The sequence below is a fragment of the Triticum urartu genome, chromosome 6A (assembly GCF_056163025.1).
Source record: "Triticum urartu cultivar PI428250 chromosome 6A, HENAU_Tu73, whole genome shotgun sequence".
Lineage (NCBI taxonomy): Eukaryota > Viridiplantae > Streptophyta > Magnoliopsida > Poales > Poaceae > Triticum > Triticum urartu.
This window is the reverse complement of record NC_141878.1, coordinates 24,173,146-24,194,414: the sequence shown is the minus strand read 5'-3', so window position 1 is coordinate 24,194,414 and position 21,269 is coordinate 24,173,146. Positions and strand designations below refer to the sequence as shown.

Genomic DNA, 21,269 nt, shown 5'->3' with positions numbered 1-21,269 from the left:
TGAAGTCAAATTTCACCCTACCGCCTGAGGATAATCCAGAGAACCCAGTTAAAGAGAAATTAATCAAGTCTTTTGCTCTGAAGAGGATGGCAGAACTATTTAGGAGGTGGAAGAAAGAGCCGAATAAGTTTGTCGAAAATAATGAGACACCAGAATTCAAGGGCAGATATGAGAAGATCAGAGATCACTGGCCCGCATTTGTGGCCCACAAGACATCAGAAAAGAGTAAGAAGATGTCGGCGACAAACAAGCAAAATGCTGCGAAGAAGAAGCTTCACCATCGCACGGGGTCAGGTGGCTACCTCGTAGCCCGGCCTAAGTGGTCCAAGACTGAGAATGATCTGATTCATAAAGGGATCGAACCAGAGACAATTAACTGGCCATACCGTTGCCGGACTTGGTTTCGGGGCTGGCGGAACACTGGACCCTGTAACAGGGAAGTGCATTTGGATGAATGATCAAATGGACATACCAGTCAGTAAGCTTAAGCAGTATATCGAAGCAGCGCAGGAAGGGACGTTCTTTCCAGACAGAGAGAACGACGAGCTCACAATGGCCCTCGGGAATCCTGAGCACCCTGGACGGACACGAGGCACGCCAGGCTCCATTCCGTGGAAGGTTGGGTTTCCGGACGCAGGCGGTTACAAATCCCATGAGAGGAGGAAAAAAGTGCAGCAGACCCAAATACAGGCGCTGCAAGCAAGGGTAGACGCGATAGAGAAACGAGAAGCAAATCGCAGCAAACGTACTGCCGAAGCCTCCCCCGAAGCTACCCCGCCATCTCAGCGCAGAAGCAGCGTGGCTTCCACCGAGCTGCTTCAGCTGGAGCATGCCTTGACGGCTCCTGCCAGCTATCCCGTGGATGCTATAACGGAGTCTCAAAATTGCCACCTTATGACGCAATGGATGAATTTGAAGGTCAAGGCGGTTGTTGGCTCTGTTTATCCTACTGAACCCGGCGCAACTTTTCACTGCCGGCCGATTCCAGAAGGATATGCTAGGGTGATGGTGGATGAGATAACGGAGGGATTTGAGGACCTCCAGCTTGACCACCCTACCGGTGAAGGGGACACTCGGCTGGGGTCTGCTCTGAAGACTCCATGCCTATGGCGGAAGGAGTTCATCAACCTTCCGAACTGGACGCCACCGCCTCCTCCTCCTCCGGCGAGTCAGGGCACTCCGCCTCCACCGCCTCCTCCTCCGGCGAGTGACGATTAGGGCCCTCGGCCGGCTCCTTCTCCGGCGCGTGGCGGCACTCCGCCTTCTTCTCCGCCTGCGCCGACGCGCCCGAGCAGCCAGCCTCCTCCTTCTCCGCCTCATCAGCAAGGGCGGAAGAGACCTGCCGCTGCTCCAGCTGCTCCGGCGCGTCGTAGTCCTTCTCCTCCGCCGCTTAAGCAAGTAAAGAAGACAACCGCTCCGTCTGCTCAGTCGGCGTCTAGCAGTACAACCAGAGGCGGGAGGACATACAGATTCGGTCCTTCTCTGAAGACTCCAGAGAAGTTACCATATGAGAGGACCCTGGAGGAGAACGCCGAGATCGCGCGAGAAGAAGTGAGGAACTTCTTTGAAGGGGTGAAAGCAAAGAAACATCCACCTCCGGAGGAGAAGGTAGATCGGGTGAAAGTGAAGCGCACTCTGGCTGCCCTGACAAAACCACCGAAGTCTGATCCGCCGAAAGGAAACTATGACCGCATTATTGGAAAGGAATTTGCCGAAGCGGAGCGGTCGGGAAGTACTGTCAGTGATCAAAGGCTGAAAGAACGACGAGCTGGGAAACAAATTGCCCAGCTCGGCGAACAAGCGAAGCAATCGTGCCCCCCGCTCAAGGTGCCTAGCCACAACATCGATAATGATCCGAGGATGGTGCCCGGTTATAGCAATCTTGCAGATTACCTGCCCGACGAAGTACATTATGAACCCATGGAGGTGCAAATACAAAGATACGAGTACAGGAAGCCTCTCGTCAAAGATGAAAGATCTCTATCAACGATGATGCGAAGATTGCATGATTGGTACTTGAAAATCTGCACAGACTCTGGGGGAGGAGTACTTTGTATGTGAAAGTTAAAAAGGAGCATGACCTCGTTGGAATTGATCTGTTGCCTATTCCATTTGAGGAGTTCTATCAGTTTTTCAATCAATTGGCCCTCGATAAAACAACGGTCGCCTGCTACTGTCTGTAAGTAGTACTACTTCTGTCATTAAGTTTCTCTATATAGCTTAGCTCTTTCATTGCATGTATTTATAATCATCCTCACTATATTATGCAGATTGAAGATCGCCGAATTGAAGAAAAGACAAGTCGGTGATATTGGGTTCATTAACACATATCTCATAGATGCAACTCAGGTTAAATTTCATGCCGCAGCTACCGAGGCCAACTTGCTACGATCGTTCGTAATAAATCAAAACAAAGATATAATACTCTTTCCTTACAACTTCAGATGAGTGTTACTGTCTTGTGCGTATTCAGTTTCCCTTATATATTAGTCAAGGTTATAGTAATGTAATTCATGAGTTATGCATGTGTGTGCAGTTTCCACTATATTCTCCTAGAGATTAAGCTTGAGCAGGGAGTAGTAACCGTCTTGGACTCTAAACCAAAAGATCCCAAGGAGTATGCGGACATGACTGAAATCCTCAAGAAGTAAGTTAAATCGATCATTATCCACCATATCAACAACTTTGTTCATTTCCTGATATCAAGTAATTGTTTTCTTTGTCCGGCAGGGTTTGGAGAAAATTCACCAAAACAGTTCCGGGACTGCCGAAGGAGCTGGAATTTAGACACCCGAAAGTAAGTACTATAGTAGCATGTTCCGCGCATCTCCTAGTGATTCAAGCGCTAGTTTCATCAATACCATTTAGCATTCTTGCTTATCAGTTTGATTGACCTCTATTTCTTGTAAAGTGGTTGTGGCAGGAACAAGGGAATGATTTCTGTGGATACTACATCTGCGAGTCCATCCGCCACACGACCTGTGAGCGGGGCGGGTACTCTAACGAACAATATGAAGTACGTAAATAACAACATTCACAATTTTATTTTATTACCATCATTTGTGTTGAGTTTCATTCATTTATATATATATATATATATGTATTGACCCCCTTCTTCAAATTAGATGTTTCGGAAGCGGGATGAACTCCTAGCACCAGCTCGCATGCGAGCAATTCAAGAGGAATTGGCGGCATTCTTTCTTGACCACGTGATCCCTGAAGACGGAGAATTCTATGTGGACCCTGAGTCCGTATGATTATATTTGTAAGAGATAATTATTGTATATATGTAGCCGGTAGTGTCAGATAGATATACGAGAACTTGTTGTTCGACCAATCTCTCGGAGAAGAAGAGGTGGTCGATATCACTTCTCTCTATATATATGCATATATGTTCATGACGATCTTCTGTTTCCTTCGTTTGCTTACTAGCTAGCTAGCGTGTCTAGTCCTCTCTATATACGTATGTATAGTACGTAGCGTCGACAAAGCACGGACATAACAGAGGACACTTCTCTCTATTAATTATAACTAGCTAACACAATATATGAAACACCTAAATTAACCCCCCAAAACCCCCAACCCCCAACCCTTCGAAAAAAAACAAAAACCCCAGCCACAGAAGTGCTGACGCGTGGATGCCTATTGGTCCCGGTTGGTGCCACCAACCGGGACCAAAGGGTCTCCTGACTGGGCTCTGCGCACTGCCCACGTGGAGGGCCTTTAGTCCCGGTTTTGGATTGAACCGGGACTAAAGGGGGAGGTATTAGTACCGACACTTTAGTCCCGGTTCCGGAACCGGGACTAAAGGCCCTTACGAACCGGGACTATATGCCCTTTTTCTACCAGTGTCTAGTACCGGTTCATGCCATGAACCGGTACTAAAGGTCTTCGTGGGGGCCCCGGCCTGACCACAGCCGCACTGACCTCATTAGTACCGGTTCGTGGCATGAACCGGTACTAAAGGTTGCCACGAACCGGTACTAATGATGTTCGCCCGCCTAGCCGTTGGAACCGGCACTAATGTGCTTCACATTTGACCCTTTTTCTACTAGTGGAGGCGGGGCACCCATTTGGTTGGTGTGGTTTCCCAGACCAAGTGGCTTTTGGGGCACTTACCCAAACTCCCCATAATAACTGATGCTTATATCATGTTATGAGAGAAGTAATACTCCCTCCGTTTCTAAATATAAGTCATTTTAGATATTTCAATAACTACATACGGATGTATATAGACGTACTTTAGAGTTTAGATTCATTCATTATGCTCCGCATGTAGTTCATATTAGAATCTCTAAAAAGACTTATATTTAGGAACAGAGGGAGTATAATAGTTTGCTTATCCAAACCCACATTATCAGAGGCCTTAATCTATAACACAGGTTTGTAATATGTTATGAGAAAGACAAAAGAATAGTTCGCTTTGTGCCAAAATAAAATATGTTATGAGAGAGATGAATATGTGAACATTCATCGTTTCTAATAGAGTGAATTCCACATTTTATCCCCTACGTATGCATTTGTGACACTAATTACCTCCTCGAGTGGAAATTCATCTAGAATTCTGCTTTTAGAAGCTTTGTAACCTCGTTTTCTAATGTGTGTCATTAGGTAAGGTGTGAGGTGACAACCAGGGTCCAAAAATATCTGGATGACGACAAAGGATGGAACAGATGGACAAGAGAAGTCTAGACATAATCGCCCTCCGATCTTTACAGGTTTTTTACGAATCATTGACGCTGCATGCCGATCCTATCTCCTTTTTTTTTGCGGAAATGCCGATCCTATCTAACATAAAGGAAAATGGAAAACTAGGGTAAAACCGTGTTAAAAGTCTCCAAAATATGATATTTCAATATAAATTCTACTAAATGGGCTAATATGTGTCACAAATGTACAACTACATGGTAAAAAGTGGAATTCACTCTTTTTAATACACCTTGGATATTTCTCCTCAATTTCATTGTATGTGCATGTACTTGCGTGCTTCTGTGCCTTGATTACTACTACACAGCCTTCGTACGTTATACCGCCGCGGCCGGTAACCGAAAGTGGAAGATGCTGCGAAGATCATGCCACCCACTACTAGCTAGTTAATTAGCACACATTGATCAATGAGCTAGCTCTCGAATATGTTTCTTAATTAGCAGGCAGATTACACAGTGATTAAACACAGATATTTTGTATACTTATTCTAGCTAGCGTACTTATTCCACACCAAACTACAGAACCATTCAAAGAATTGACTCTATCAGTCAAACGCATGACTTCATTAATTAGTCTCTATGTTCTACATGCATTCGTCCGGCGGTACGCTGCGGTTGCTATGCATGAACGCGCACGGAGCACTATGATATTCTTGGGCCCCGAACTCTCTCGGTAGCGACAGGAGTGCATTTTCTCTATGCAAAGTCAATAAAGCTAGTGTGTTCTAGAGAAAATGCCAAGTTCTCCTAAAGAACAGGAGAAAACAACAGAGACGGCGACCAGAACTTATACTTTTAGACAATTCAGCACGCCAAGAGTTTGACATGCGAGAGTACGGATCGACGCGGTGGTTGATACGGACATGGCTGCATCAAAACTTCTAGTCTTGAATTCTCCTTCTTGTTGTGTTTTTAAATCCTCTTTGGCCAGTTAACGTTGTGAAAACGATTTTGCCGTGCCGGTTGTTTTCGGACCTCCACTCCATGTGTCAATTAAATTGACCAAAAGGGAACTTTCAGCTTGCTAAGTGACATCTGCCGTATCTGATGACCTCACGTAGAAAGGAAAGTGTAGTGAAAAGGGAGGCTTTGTGCAGAGATAGAGGACAAAATGTATCTTTTTTTGAGCCGGCATATCATCTTGAGATTTACGAAGTCACCGCAGACACCTCGTCGTCGATGGAAACGTCTCCTCCCACTGAAAGCATATCGCCGGAAATCCTGAAATAAATCCAGAAATAATGCGAGCACCAAGATTTGAACCCTGGTGGGTTGGGGATACCACTGTCCACCTAACCAACTCAACCACAGGTTGATTCGCGGACAAAATGTATCTTAGCTAATACGTAAATGCTTGTAGTTAAATAATTGAAGTTTGCCTTTCAAAGTCTCCGTCTCAACGTATGTGGTGACCACACGAAGAGATGCGTCTCACACTGAATATATTGAATAAGTCAGGGATGCAGAATTATGTATAATTAGATGATACCTCACGCGTTTCTGCAGGAATTAGTTGCAATATTTTAATGAGATTTGATGGTATAAAACATTAGTAGTTGGATTGATAATATGAGAACCGAAACCAAGAATACATATGATTTATTGCATTTTATTATCATATAGTAGTACAATATAATGAATATGAGTAGCACAACAGAATGGAAATGTTAGGCTTTTTTCAACGTGTGTTTATGGTGAGTCTTTTTCACACATGGTTGTATGTTGAGGTGGCATATTTACATGTTGTTTAGAGATACATCGGTGGAGATTTTGTTTCATCTATTTCTATTATCTATTATCTAATCACCATGCAAAGCATCATTGCTCAATTTCATCATTTTAAATATGAAGTTGCTTACCACACATACCATGTGGTTAGATTAGTGGAGATTACCTATTTAACTATGTAAGGTACAATAATATGGTACCTACCTATGTGATTGAGATTGTTGAGTGCATTACACGATTACTTCTCACTCCATAGATAACTCCATGTCGTGTATTAATTGTATGCTACTCCACTACGTGTCACTTCAGCTTCTCCAAACCCTTGTCAGCAAAACACATATCACAAGCTACTCCTCTTGCACGCGCAACTAGAGTACGGTAGCTAGCGACCAGTGAAAGGTCCATTGCATTTTAGTCCTACGGACAGTGAAGGCGAAGAATATTAGAGATATGGTTGGTCAAAACAATCGTCGTGAGGTGTCTACCAACAGATATGTTATATTATGAAGAAGTGTAGAGTGATATAAGTCATAGACATTAGGGACCATACACACGTATGATCATGTGTGAGCAGCCTCCCCTCGGCATGGGCAGTTCTGATAATATTTTACAAAAATAGAGGGTAGGCTCTAGCCTTAGAGGGTGTTTGGTTGGGCTTTTACTTGGCGTTTTCACTTTGGCTTATAAGCCAAAAGCACCTATGTACATGCTTTTGCTTTATTTAGAGACAAAGGCCAAAAGCCAAAGTCAAAAGCACCTAAATAGGTGCTTTTGACAAAAGCCAATGCCAAAGCCAAAAGCATATACATAAGTGCTTGTTTGGCTTATAAGTTTTCCACCTTGGCTTATAAGAAAAAAAATCAACTGCTTAGGTACTTTGGGCTTTGGCTTTTGGCTTATTTACAAACAAAAGCCAAAAGCCAAAGCTGAAAGCACATAAATAGGTACTTTTTGGCTTATAAGCCAAAGTGAAAACGCAAGTAAAAGCCCAACCAAATACCCTCTTAAGTATGCCAGTAAAATTGCCCCTAGGTATATCGATGCATCCGATGCATCTACAAATGGACATGTATGTTTATGCTTATATATGTCCTTTAGTACCATGCAAATAAAAAGCAGTGGCATGTCATTGTGTTCTACACTCAAAGTTAGTAAAAAGTCATCTAAAATACTTCCAAAAAACGGTGGATAACCATCTTTTGCACGTTGTTAACATTGGCCAAAATATGAACTATTTATTAAAAGCAGATTATTAGACGTTGGATGAAACTACTATGTGGTCGAGTGGGTGATATTAGGACACTTAAGATTTTGGTTGATCCTCTACATGGAAAAAGGAAGTATGGTTATTACTACGAAAAACCTAAGAAATAATCTATAATACTGTTAAAAAAATCATGGTTTCCATATATTGTGCTTGCTATAAAAAATGGTAGACATAGTTAATAACTTATAAACAAGAACGAAATAACAAGATAACAAAAAAAATGGAGATATTATTTTTGTAGTACAAATGGAGCTTCGTTAAAATGATCCCAGTAAATAATAAAATAACATATTTATGTCTCACTAATTCTAGTTCATTTGAACCTACAACACTCCGTCAAAACATTTTACAACCACTTGTTTTATCCGCTATCATGGTTGTATGTGGAGTTAATTGTTGGCTACGGTTTTCCTAAACTTAAAAATATTAATCATATTTTTGCGTTGAACATGCACTAATCACTAAATATTTTTTGTTGCATGATATTTCTCTAATAATAGAGCAAATTAATATGGTGCCTTCTCTAGTATGTGCATGAGCATGATACCTGCATGATGAAATGGCCCTTAACAACATACAAAAATATACAATGTCTTTTCCTCATTTTCTAATACATAATATGTCTATGATTTCAAAAAACATATATCATAAAATAATAAATAGTAAATATACAACTTTGTACTAAATCAAGACACTTATTTTGGGACGGAGGGAGTACGATACATAAGTGGAATATAGATGGGAAATTTTAAACAGAGACATGCTTGTTCTTTCATCAAAAGAGGATGACAGTTTTTTTTCCTCTATGAATCGAGTTCTAGAATGCGCAAATCAGATGCTGCCACTTGCTTAATTAAGGGAGCACAATGCTTTCTACTTTTCGGTTTATGTTGACCCAAAAAACACATCAAAAATGAAAAGAAAAGGACTGAAATCCACTTTTTTACATGCCATATTTAACTCTCAATTTTCTGTGTCAATTTTGCCCCGTGTATTCATTTCTTTTGAGTCGCGGCAGCGCACTTCATTTTATCGACAAAAGTGTTGGGATACAATCATACAAAGGTTGCTAGGAGGATCTGAGAGCCACACATGGCGTTCCAAACCCAAGCTAGTAGCCATTTTTGCAATATTGTGAGCTTCAGATTATGCTCGCGCTTCTCATGGCATATTTCACGTGCAGAAAACTAGTCTTGCCAGGGTTAAGCTATTGCAATCATACAATAACCACCTAGATGACGTGTCGTCCATAGGTCGTTTGCGACTCTCAGACAGTCAATGGTGAAATAGATCTTGCGCATTGCCAAATCTTCTACTAAAGCTTGAGCTTCTCTGCACGCATGTTTGTTCTTTCTAAAGTTCGCTCAAAAGAGGATCAACCTATTATCGATAAATAATCAACATGAACGACGCACTATATTTCGTTTTGCAAATAATTTTTGCCTGAGTTTTGTTTTGAGAACAGTTTCACTTTTTGAGTGGAAGCAAAGCTCTATTCACCGTGACTGTACGCTCGACAGTCAACGAGGCCGAGGAAGGAAGAAGATGGCAAACTAGCCCACTCAACGATTGCATGAGCCCAAGATGGCATTCGGCCCAGCAGAAAAGCGAGCCATGCGAACATAACTGTACGGTCACGGCCTGTTACGGCAGACGAGACGCAGCTGCAACCTACCCCAAATCCCTCCGCCGCCGCCGCCGCCACTGCTGCCGGCGCAATGCTCCGCCTCCGTGGCTGCATCGTCTCCCACCTCTCCTCTCCGGCCGCCTTCCGCGTCTCTTCGCCCCACCGCCTCCTCTCCGCCGACGCGGCCCCCATTTCCCCGAGCCAGCGCTTCGCCGTGGAGGAGTACCTGGTCGACACCTGCGGCCTCACCCGCGCCCAGGCGCTCAAGGCCTCCACGAAGCTCTCCCACCTCAAGTCCCCCGCCAACCCCGACGCCGTGCTCGCCTTCCTCGCCGGCCTCGGCCTCTCCGGCGCCGACATCGCCGCCGCCGTCGCCAAGGACCCGCGGCTGCTCTGCGCGGGCGTGGACAGGACCCTGGCCTCCAACGTCGTCGGGCTCACCGGCCTCGGCCTGTCCGGCTCCGACGTCGCGCTCCTCGCCACCATCGCCGGCGAGCCCTTCCGGTTCAAGTCCGTCGTCCCCAAGCTGCAGTACTACCTGCCCCTCTTCGGCTCCTCCGAGAACTTCCTCCGGGCCCTCAGGAAGAGCTCCCACCTGCTCACGTCCAACCGCGAAAGGGTCGTCGAGCCCAACGTCGCGCTCCTGCGGGAGTGCGGGCTGGCTGCTTGCGACATTGCCAAGCTGTGTATGGTCGTGCCAAGGATCCTCACCGCAAATCCAGAGCTCGTCCGGGAGATGGTGGCATGCGCCGAAGCTCTAGGCGTGCCCCGCGGCTCTGGGATGTTTAGGCAAGCGCTGCAGGCTGTCTCGTTCAAAAGCGAGGACAAGATCGCCGCCAAAGCCAACTACTTGAAGAAGATATTCAGGTGGTCTGATGCCCAAGTGAGCCATGCTGTGTGCAAGGCTCCGATTGTGCTGAGGAAGTCAAACAGCTCGCTGCAGCAAAGGTCCGAGTTCTTCCTCTCCGAGATGGGGCTGGAACCGGCGTACATTGCTCATCGCCCGGCATTGCTCTCTTACAGCATGGAGGGCCGACTCAGGCCCAGGTACTATGTTATCCAGTTCCTTAAGGCAAATGGATTGCTAGGTCAGTACCGGGACTACTATAATATAGTCATGCTGAGCGACAAAGTATTTATGGAGAGGTTCATATGCCCTCACAAGAAGGCTGCACCACACCTTGCTAAAGACTATGCAACTGCTTGCAAAGGGGAAGTGCCAGCTAATTTCAGATTTACATGAACCAAGAAGAGGCTATGGAAATTTGTAACATGTGTATGGCGCAACAAAGTTTTCACTCTGCATTGTATGCTGGTAACTCTTGTCTCAGTATTCATTGCCTTACTTGATGTTGGCTATATTTTACAGTATATCCATGACATGCCAGTTTCGTCATTGCTAATTCTTGAAATAACTGATAATTTGATTCCTGAACCCCGATATGATGTTTTGTTATTCCTTAGAGTTGATTTTTGAAAATGAGAAGTCTATGTTTGTGTTTCTAACTAATGTTGGGGATCATGGAAATCGGATGTGTGCGTGGACCAACTTTCGGATCAAACCAGGACCCAGAAAACCAGACATAACAGAAGAGCCTTTGTCGTTTTCCACTAAAAATATCAGCGTGATCTGCTTTCATGGCAGCATTTATTTAGCATGTCCTGTTTTGATTTCATTGTATTTTCTGTCCCATCATATTTCAGGTAGTACTAAGCTTGCAGTTCCATGTTCAGTATTTAGATTATGCTTAGAAATACTTTGTCAGTTAGTACTAACTACCAAGTTTGCAGTTCAATGTTAAATATTTCGATTACGCTTAGAAATACATTTCTAATGGACGTCTTTTTTCTTAACCTTTTGTTTTCTTTCCCCTTATTGTTCTAAAGATTCATCATCTTTTTTCTAAATACTATCAAAATTGACCTTTCTTTAGTTTGGAAGCTTTCAAATTTGAAAACGTAACCTAGGTGGGACTAATCCATGATCTACAAATGAATGTTTTATCATTTACATAGTTCATTAATCTTCAAAACAAACCAATGGAGGTGCCATGAAATATGAATAACAAGAAAATCCAATGAAATTTGAACTAACATTTGTTATTGGGAACATATGAAGAAGAAAAGGATAGAAAGTTTTTCCGCTGCAACTTACAGCTTGCATGGATCCAGATGTCTTTTCTTCATATCTATCTACTATTCAGTGATTGCATATGTAACACCGTTGTTCACAAAACCACATACATATGTTTTGGCAGCAAAAGTAGCCAATATGAAATCGTTGGTTTAGTATCTATTTCGCAATGCCACAAAATTCAGCCCAATTTGTTGCTTTGACACGACATTTAGACCTTCGACCCGTTATCCATCCTGACATAAAAAGTGGCAAATTATATTGTTTAGCAATTAGCAATGTCTTCCAACTGAACTAGTCGCATGACTAGTCCATGTGTCAGCTTGTAATCCTTGGTGTTTAGTGATGTAAGTATGTGTTCTGATTGTGCTTAATGAGCAACAGGGGTAACTATCCTAGCTACTGTTACCATGCCATTATATGCAAACATTTTGCTTGTTAAATCACATGACAGATTACGACCATATCTAATCTGAAAAGGAAGAGAAAAATGAGAAATAGTATCTATTCAGTTAAAACAAAATATTAATTCATGAATTACTAAATGAAGTGCCCATCATCGCGGTGACTCCAACTCGCTTTCTCAGCCGTTGGATGAATTGTGCCACTGCTCTGCTGCCTCTGCAGAGCTTCAGCAGATTTGGGTTGCTGCTGTTAGTTTTTTTTATTGCTCAGTGACTTGAACTGAGGTAAGTTTAACTTTCTTTTCCTGAACTTCATGATCGATACAGAGAATTTAAGGGGCGCGAGAGGAAAAAAATTGAAATACTTAGGCAAGATGTATGTGCTTATGTTGACCAGTGCTTTTATATTTATATGGATGAATGTGTGGGATATTAGGTTCAACTAGGATGTATTCTGAACCTATTGCCACTAGGAAAAATTCACTCTACTGTTCAGATTCATAAACTTTCCTTAAAAGGGTTTTATATAATCACAATTGGAGGTTGAGATAGCTTGATATTTTCACTTGGATTAGACTTATGTTTACTAAAACATATCCTATGTTCCTACTGCATGTTTGGCATATATGGTTTGTCGGGCATATTAATGTATCAGCCAGACTGTAGGAAGAACATGATTCTTCCATCCAGAGACTGGGTGGTTGTATTCAGAGCACTGCAGCTATTTTCTCCCTGCAGCTATTTTCATGTACCATCTCATGTTTCTTATACCCCACACCTGAAAGTAGTATCTTCGTACCTGACTTTATGCTATCAAACAGCGCCAAAAATAGCTGTGGGTCAACTCGCGTCCGTGAATCCCTGCTTGACACACTCTTAAGACTCACAAGAACACCTTACAGGTATTCTGACATCTATGGCCTCTATCACACACAGATCTACTGGATTCACTGTATTTTCTATTATTGCAGATGTGACTGCCTTCTCTGTCACTGTCAGTATAACATTCTGTAAAAAGTAATTGTCTCCTTCCCTCATCACAGTTACTCGTCATACATTCTATTGGGGTGATCATTGAAATCCAGAGATATGATCTAGAACTTGGCATTTTCTTTTGCCATAAAAGGTAGCGGCATTCAGTTCTTTGTACACTAAGTAGTCTGGCTGAACACTGAAAGAATTGGCGATTTGGTGTATCCTGCCTATTTGCTGAGATCTGCCTCTTTACGCAGTGCCTTCCCTCATCACAGAGAGTTGCTCGTCGCAGAGTCTATTGGGGTGATCATCTAAATCCCAAGATATGATTTAGAACTTGGCATTTTCTTTTGCTATAAGATGCTACTATCCAATAAAAAGTAGTGGCATTCAGTTCTTTGTACAGTAAGTAGTCTAGCTGAACACTAAGAATAACCACAATCCTACCTTACCACCGATATGGAGAAAACAAGGGGTCCATGAGTTTTCATTCTTTTCTGCTTTTGTTGTAGACGTTCCCTCTGTCTGGTTGCTGTGAGGTGAGCCCTTTCAGAAACCTGCTCACAGCAGTCTACGTTTATATAGTTCCTAACTGGCAGCTATAATAAGCCTATAACGATTTAACAAGTATCCAGACCTTTCAAAAGAAAACAGTACCCACATCACATATAGATACAGTTACTTTTCTGAATTGCTCACGAAGCAGGAGACATTATTCCAGTTGATTAGGTAAAATACAATCGTTTATGCGAGTGGATTGGGAACCATGGTCGTTTGGCTGTTGGTAGGAGGATATTCTTTAAGCCGTGTCGTACTATTATGTAAGTGGATCATATGTAATAGTAGAACCCAAACGTGGCCAAGTGTATAATTCTTGTGTGAGTAGATCATATCATGCCAAATCAGCCTATAACGACAGGAGTAACAGCGGCTCGGTTTTTGTCTTGTTTTTGTCCTGCTTCTTTGTGGTTCAATCGGTTTCCATTGAATTTGTGCGTACATCTTTTAATTATCCAAACCAAAAACAGGAACTTCTGATCTCATATGTGATGCTTGTGCGTTCATGATCTACTGGGCAGGTCTACACAAGCAAGAGGATGGGTGGTGGCTAGCGCGGGCGCGTTGCTCACCGAAGCCATGCGTTATCATCATCAAGGTATTCGAGGCCTAGCGAATGTAATGATCTTCAAAGATGCCGATCCTACAATCATTGGCCTGCTTGACCACCAATTGAAGCCTCATAGCTTGGAGGTTTCTTGCATTGTGGTTTCTCAAATTTGGCTTGTTTGGTTCCGTTGTCGAAAGTCACTGGCTTTTGCATGGCGAGCATGGTGTTGGATTTGTAATGGGCGGCCATTTACTTTGTATCATTGTCATCTCATTTTGTTCTCATGTAAGAACGTCAGTTAGCCCTTTTGGGCAATACCACCTCTGCCCGTTAAGCAACAATAGTGGAGCTCGACAACTTGTAGCATGAACATTTAGCACATCTAATTTTAGATTTTATATCTTTTTTCTCCCAGATTTCTACATGATAAAGTATAGTTTCCGCCATGTTAATTCAAAAATGATACTCCCTCTGTTCATAAATATGTCTTTCTAGATATTTCAATATAGAGTACTTACGGATGTATATAAATGTATTTTAAAGTGTAGATTCACTCATTTTGCTATGTATGTAGTCCATATTAAAATCTCTAATAAGACTTATATTTAGGAACGGAGGGACTACTATACTAGAATAAATAGAAACTATAATAGAGTGTTGAACAAATATTCTTCCCAACAAATGTTATGACTTGTAAAAGTGTCTTGGGTGTAGAAGCTTCTTTCTTGGCATATGTCTTAGTGTACACAAAAATGACCATTTTATGTATATTCGTGTATGTTCAACAAAATTATGAATGAAATTTGTCTATGTTTATCAAATAAAATGTTTATTGTACTTCCAAAAACTAGTGCATCGCATAAAAAATAGAAAAGAGCAAAAGGAATATTAAACCTATATGTTACAAATAATAAAAATATTACTATTTGGAACAAAGTACCTATTAAACTCCGCCTATGTTGTCTCAACATAGCCGGTCTCAAATCCGGGTAAAGGAGAAGGGTTGTGATAGGCTTGGCGAGCAAATGTAAAAACTCAGCCACTCTTATGGAGATGAAATCCAAAAGATTGCTATCCATCTGCCAGAGCCATGAGTTGGTTGGGAGATCTTGTGGGTTTCATCTCTAGCCTACCCCAACTTGTTTGGGACTAAAGACTTTGGTGTTGGTGTTGTTGTTGTTGTTTTGAACAAAGTACCTATTAGTGGAAAAAATCTCCACTTTTATAAGTAGAGTCAAAGAAAAACATAGAACATAGTCATAGTAAATAAATCCAAAATTCCATATATAACAAGTGAGCCTATCTCACATCTGGTCTGAAGTCCTCATGAATGTGAATTTGGCTTCTTATTGTTTCAAAAAAACAAAAATCGTTGTAGAGGCTTCGCATACAACATTTCTTAAAAAAATTTAAAATGCTAGCAAACATATTGGAGAAAAGTAAATACATATAAAAGTTCCAAAAAGCAAATACATAGAAAATGGACCCAAAATAGGGAAAATAATAAAATGATAAATAGGAAAGTGAAAAAAGGGTGGATTACAGTTAAATAGAAATATGAGAAAATAAATAAAACTGCAAAACAAAACAAAAATAGGAGAAAGGAAAAAAAAACATGCTAACTAAACTGGGCCGAACACAAAACAACATTTACTAGTATGCGTACAAAAAATTTGATCGTATTTGAACTAAAGAATTGAGAGTTTTTTACTTTCTCCATACAAAGTTAACTTTGAGTCCCTCTTCATTTCTTTCAAGATTCACCGTTGTTCCCATGATGAGGGAGAAAAAGATTGTCTAAAAAATTTGACTCCGAGGAAAGCAAGCCATGAAGGCCAACTAACCAAACATCAGGGTCGATGATCTCCCGCCGCCATGAGCAGTAGCACTGCCATCTCAACTCACCGCTGTCGTGAGCAGCAACGCCGTTGGCCTCGTTTCTTCGTCGCCACCGCCACCGCCGCCGCCACTGATCTCCCTTCAATTCTGTGAGGAATGGTGCCGATGTGAGCAATTGTTGATCTCGTTTTACATCGCCAGCCATCCCCGGCCGTCGCCCCTCCTCCGGCATCTTCTTCAAGGGCAATGGTTGTATGCCACCTCTTCCTCTTCCCTTGCGTGAAGCAAATACATCACGTATTCACTTATGTCTGATCTAATAATACAATGTATTCTCATTACAACAGTGAATGCAGTACCTCTACTCCAACCAAACGCGTCCTTAGTTGCCTATCGGATCCGGAAAAGCATTTGTTTTTGTATTTTGGAACAAGCGCATGTTTTTTTTTTCTTTTTGAGTGAACATACAGTTTTTTTTAGAACAGTGTTAACACATAGGTAGGCCCATCAAAACCCACGGCCCAATAGAGCCCACGCACCAGACTTGCAGTGACGAGTACGCAGTTGCAATTTGCATTCCAATCCACACCCCCAAAAAAGAATCTCTGTCGCCGCCGGCGCCGCCGCCACCGCCGCCTGCGCCATGTTCCGGCTCCGAGAGTCCATCCTTTCCCATATTCTCTCTTCTCCCTCCAAAGCTGGATTCGCCCCACTCCGCTGTCTCCTCTCCGCCACCGCGTCGCCCCCCATTTCCCCAAATCCCAGTGGCTTCGCCGTGGAGGACTACCTCGTCGGCACCTGCGGGCTCACCCGTCCCCAAGCCCTCAAGGCCTCCAAGAAGCTCTCCCACCTCAACTCCCCCGCAAACCCCGACGCCGTCCTCGCCTTCCTCGCCGGCCTCGGCCTCTCCGGCGCCGATGCCGGCGCCGTCGTCGCCAAAGATCCGCACTTCCTCGGCGCCGAAGTGGACAAAACCCTGGCCCCCGTCGTCGCCGGGCTAACCGGCCTCGGCCTGTCTAGTCCTGAGATCGCTCGCATCGTCTCGCTCGCCCCCGACGGCTTCCGCCGTAGATCCATACTCTCCAGGCTGCTCAAGCGCTCGTCCTGCCTGTTGTTTTCGGACCTCGACAAGGTTGTCAAGCCCAATGTTGTGTTCCTCAGGGAGTGCGGGCTAGGTGATTCTGATATTGCCAAGCTGTGTATCCATGGGCCGAGGATGCTCACCACCAACCCGGAGCGCGTCCGGGCGATGGTGACATGCGCCGAAGGTATAGGCGTGCCCCGTGGCTCTGCGATGTTCAGAAAAGCCCTACATGCTGTCGCATTCCAAAGCAAGGAGAAGATTGCCGCCAAAGTGGACTACTTGAAAAATACCTTCAGGTGGTCTGATGCCGAAGTGAGAATTGCTGTGCGCAAGTATCCGGGTGTGCTGAGGAAGTCAAAGGAATCTCTGAACCGCAGGTCCGAGTTCTTGTTCTCTAAGGTGGGGCTGGAACCCGTGTACATTGCTCATCGACCGGAAATACTTTCTTATAGCATGGAGGGCCGACTCAGACCTCGGTACTATGTTATCAAGTTTCTCAAGCAAAATGGACTGCTAGATTGTGACTTGAGCTTATATTCTTCGATCAAGATGACTGAGAAGGTATTTGTGGAGAAGCTCATATGCCCTCACAAGGAAGCTGCACCACACCTCGCTGAAGATTATGCAGCAGCTTGCAAAGGGGAAGTGCCAACTAATTTCAGATTTACATGAACAAAAAAGGTCTATGGAAATTGGTTACAGTGTATGGTGCAACAAAGTTACCACCCTGCGTGTAAGCTGTATTTCCTGTTTCGGTGTTCTTTGCCTTACTTGATGTTGTTTGTTCTCTGTAGTATGCCTGTTACATGCCACTTGATCATTGCTAAATGCTAACTCCCTATGAAGCTGGCACTTTAATTCCTGAACCCCCATATATGTTGATATTGTCATTCCTTAGAGAAGAACTCTGTAAATGAGAAGTTTATTGATATATATGTGATTCCGACTTCCATTGAAGATCATGGAAATTGGGTGTGTGGGTGGACCAATTTTGTGTTTAAACCAGCACCGGAGCATAATATGGTGATGTTTAGTTACGGTAATCTAACATCACCATATTATGCTCGGGAGCATAATATGGACCAGTTTTGACTGAAGAAGTGGATGTTTCAATTGATGCGTCAGATCAAATATGTATATGTGATTGAGATGAGTTGTATATTTCTGAGGTTTACATTGCAATGAGCACTGTTCTTAGAAACACAAAACTGAATTTATATACTAGGCCCGCATGATTGTTTTCCCTCAGCAAGGTCACCGCAGCTGTTTCCTTAACTTACATTTTTCTTCTACGGTAAGATACTAATATCCAATACATAGTAGCGACATTAAGTTCTTGGCAGACTAAGAAGTCTATGGCTGAAGAATAAAAGAATCGACGCTATCATGTCTTACCACCGTTATGGAGAAAACAAGGGGTGCAGCTTAGTCGGGCTTACTGTTCAGATCCCCATGAGTTCCCATCTTTTGGTTTTCCTTTTCTATGAGGTGAACCATTTCAGAAACCGGCATTGTGTTGGCGCACATATATAGTTTCTAACTTGCAGCCAGAACCATTTAACAAGTATCGACAACTTGCACAAGTAAAGGGAGTATCCACATCCATTATCTTGACATATAAATTCTGTTCCTTTTCTATACTGCTGACACAACAGGAGACCTATGATCTAGTGTTATCAGCGTGTTCCTTAGACATATTCTGCTTTAGTTTTATTCTGTTGCAGTTAATAATGCATCTTCAGTTCCTTCCATTTATTTGTTACTTTTGCAAGACTGAATACGAATTCTGACCATTATATGTGATATGAAATAATGAAATGGAAAATACGAAAGATTGTGACAATACAAATTTATTGAGCGATTGCAGGTCTTAGCAAAGGCGATCAAAACCAAAGGAGAAATAATTTGGGAAGGAGAGGAAATTACAGCCCAGGAGAGGAGGAGACAGATAACCCAAACTCATAGAAATAGAGACAGTGGTGGATCTTGAAGGACTCCAGGACTCTCTCCCTGCCGTCGTCGGCGGCATGGTATGCCTCCATGAACTCCTGGTACTTGGGCGGATTCCCTGCTTCGTGCACCGTCTCCAGTATCGGGCCTATGCGGCATTCCATCTTGGGCATGGCTATGGAGTTGGTGACTAGATAGTGCTGTGCTTGACCCACACCAGCACCCCATTGCTATTGGTGATTACATATATCTCAATGACTCCGTCTGGTGCCCAAGTTGATGACAAATGCATCGGGTACTGTGGGACGATGAGCCACCTCTGACACCCTGGGATTGGGAGAGCACGGTGAGGAGGTGGGGGTCGCAGTGTGGGAAGAAGCCAAGCGTGACAGTGACAGTCGGGTCTGGGCATGGCGGGTAGTAGTTCACGTTTATCTGGGCCACCGCCTCAGAGGTGGGTGAGCCGGAGCGGTGTCTGACAAAACCAAAGTGCGTGACTGTACCTGTCAGAAGCCGAACTCCTGGCCAGCCTGGATGACATGGCTGAATGGTCTCATCCAATTATATTTTTCCAAATCATGGTTGAACGAATTATATGTTGTCAGTTCCATTTTTTTCCCATGTTCAGATTTTAAGAGTGATTTGGGAAGTATCAGTGTTCAGTGATGGACCATCTTCAGATACTGGTCATTGGTTGATTTCGTTAGTGAAATTCTGCACTTGCTTCTCGTTCTCTCATTGCTTCATGTCATTAGTTGAATTCACGCCTTACAGCTAGCTGTTCATAATTTAGATACTCATAATTTAGTTAAGTTCCATGACCTTACTTTCACCTAAATTTTAATTGGTGGTGTCGAGATTTGAACCCAACCTCCAGCCTACTGCAATGGTAGTGAGGTTTGCTGATCCTTGAAATACCATGCATATTTCTTGATTCTTTAATTTGGTGTAACCCGTACCAAAAAATTATGACACATTCTGTAGAAGTTACTGATAGACAAAGTGAAATTCTGTAGAAGTTGTTTTTATTTAGATTCGAGCCTCCTTGGTAGTAGAGAGTAACAGCTATGTTGACACTGCTTTTGATTTTTTTTTCTTTCTTTCTTTGAGATGTAATGCCTAAGATGCATACTGTCTGAATCTTTTTAGGACAATGGCTGCTGTTGATATTTTTAGTGCCTAGTGCAAAATCATACACACACTGTTGTGAGATTTTTTTTAATGATATCAGCTGTTGTCTATATCTTTTTATTGGGTTTTATCAAATTGAAATCGAGATTGTCACCTGCTCATAAGCAGCCTGCAGGTACTAATCCCCATCTCTCTCTGCCTGAGAAGCAAAGATGAATTATTTTGAACTTGGGATTAGTTGACTTGGAAGTATGTACGTACCAGTTAGGTTTGATTAACAATGCGTTCCACTTGTGTAATCATCTCCGGTGCCTTTTCAAAATTTCCGAATCCCTGTGTTTCACCGTTGCGATGACCATCAGGCAGGCCTCACCGGCAAATTAAATTTTGCGTATTATCAATGGTGTTCTGTTGTGAACTTGTGATATATAGGCGAGTAGTAGGAATCGTGGCGATGGAGCTTTCGGCTGGAAATTTGGTTGCTGCTCTGGTAGCAATCCTGAAATTTGATACCGTGTGCTCCAAACCATGCATTGCTGTTCCGATCTCTATCATATGCTTTCCCGTTGCGGCAGAAGCTACAGTACTACGTAGATTTCAAAACTTGAAACCAGAAATTTCGTATGTTTTAATGTTGTATGTTTAAAATGTTCGATGATAAGTGTGATATGCTGCTGAGGTAGTTGCACCCTTTCAGCGTCACCATGGTGCTTGCAACTGCAATAAAAGCAACGCTTCGAGTACAGCATTTTCACCAGCTGCAGCACCGAAGCAATGACGCCGATGCGTTTCCAATCAAGTCGCATCAAGTTGAGCTTAATCAGCATGTGCGCCAAAATTAGACATGTCCAAAAGTATACATGCATGCATACATCGATCGAGACAAGGCAGAGGCAAGATTGATCTATGCATGCATGCATACATTTCCAAACTCATCTTCTGAACTCCCAGTGTAGCAGATAGAGTTCATGTAAGGAGTCCAGCTGGCTGTCAGGGTCACTGTATCCATGCTGCAAGTCAAGCTCGAGGCGCTTGAGGTCTCTAAGCATTCTGATGGAGGAGACCAAAGCATCCTCTTGTTCCAACGTCAAGCACTATGGTAGGGGCGGTGCTCCTGGCCGGCGGATGGTGTCAGGTGCTGGTAATAGAAGGAACAAAGGAGGAGATGAGCAAGAGGGAGGGGGATTTGTGAGTTGGGGTGGGGCCCGCATGACAGTCCCATTTTCACCCTCACATATGTGCTTGATTTGGGGTAGTCTGGACACATGGGCTAGGTTTGGGGGAGCCTACTGGGTAGTCATTCCGAGGAGAAATGG

The 21,269-nt window shown here is 43.2% G+C and overlaps 3 protein-coding genes across 10 annotated transcripts; 2 read left to right on the top strand and 1 right to left on the bottom strand.

Moving 5' to 3' along the window:
* Positions 1 to 9,337: 9,337 nt before the first annotated feature.
* LOC147963441 (transcription termination factor MTERF8, chloroplastic-like) lies at positions 9,338 to 14,360 on the top strand. Of its 7 annotated transcripts, none has more exons than XM_087528425.1 (5): positions 9,338 to 10,635; positions 12,688 to 12,768; positions 12,910 to 12,992; positions 13,099 to 13,144; positions 13,921 to 14,360. In XM_087528425.1, exon 1 carries the CDS (start codon positions 9,420 to 9,422, stop codon positions 10,569 to 10,571), a length of 1,152 nt encoding a protein of 383 aa, XP_087384551.1. In that variant the 5' UTR covers positions 9,338 to 9,419; the 3' UTR covers positions 10,572 to 10,635; positions 12,688 to 12,768; positions 12,910 to 12,992; positions 13,099 to 13,144; positions 13,921 to 14,360. The 7 variants fall into 7 exon arrangements, with proteins under 7 accessions (XP_087384551.1, XP_087384546.1, XP_087384547.1 ...); XM_087528420.1 differs by having other exon boundaries at positions 9,338 to 10,643; XM_087528421.1 differs by lacking the exon at positions 13,099 to 13,144 and having other exon boundaries at positions 9,338 to 10,643.
* A 1,980-nt stretch (positions 14,361 to 16,340) lies between these two features.
* Positions 16,341 to 19,438, top strand: LOC125528001 (transcription termination factor MTERF15, mitochondrial). Of its 2 annotated transcripts, XR_015608576.1 has the most exons (2): positions 16,341 to 17,605; positions 18,740 to 19,438. XR_015608576.1 is itself a non-coding variant. In XM_048692513.2 (1 exon), exon 1 carries the CDS (start codon positions 16,432 to 16,434, stop codon positions 17,542 to 17,544), a length of 1,113 nt encoding a protein of 370 aa, XP_048548470.2. In that variant the 5' UTR covers positions 16,341 to 16,431; the 3' UTR covers positions 17,545 to 17,834. The 2 variants fall into 2 exon arrangements, 1 of the variants encoding a protein (XP_048548470.2); XM_048692513.2 differs by lacking the exon at positions 18,740 to 19,438 and having other exon boundaries at positions 16,341 to 17,834.
* Positions 18,795 to 20,780, bottom strand: LOC147963440 (uncharacterized). The gene is made up of 3 exons (XM_087529576.1): positions 20,698 to 20,780; positions 19,147 to 19,297; positions 18,795 to 19,052 (listed from the first exon to the last, which is right to left on the bottom strand). The coding sequence occupies exons 1-3, from the start codon at positions 20,778 to 20,780 to the stop codon at positions 18,795 to 18,797; spliced, it is 492 nt and encodes a 163-aa protein (XP_087385702.1).
* Positions 20,781 to 21,269: the final 489 nt, after the last annotated feature.

Bases quoted from the DNA above. Each gene is read 5' to 3' on its own strand.
- LOC147963441 (XM_087528419.1), top strand. From the start codon at position 9,420: ATGCTCCGCCTCCGTGGCTGCATCGTCTCCCACCTCTCCTCTCCGGCC.
- LOC125528001 (XM_048692513.2), top strand. From the start codon at position 16,432: ATGTTCCGGCTCCGAGAGTCCATCCTTTCCCATATTCTCTCTTCTCCC.
- LOC147963440 (XM_087529576.1), bottom strand. From the start codon at position 20,780: ATGCTGATTAAGCTCAACTTGATGCGACTTGATTGGAAACGCATCGGC. The intron at 19,298-20,697 runs GTACTCGAAGCG...TGGTTTTGTCAG, and splicing joins CTGCAGCTGGTGAAAATGCT to ACACCGCTCCGGCTCACCCA. The intron at 19,053-19,146 runs GTCAGAGGTGGC...AATCACCAATAG, and splicing joins TGCTCTCCCAATCCCAGGGT to CAATGGGGTGCTGGTGTGGG.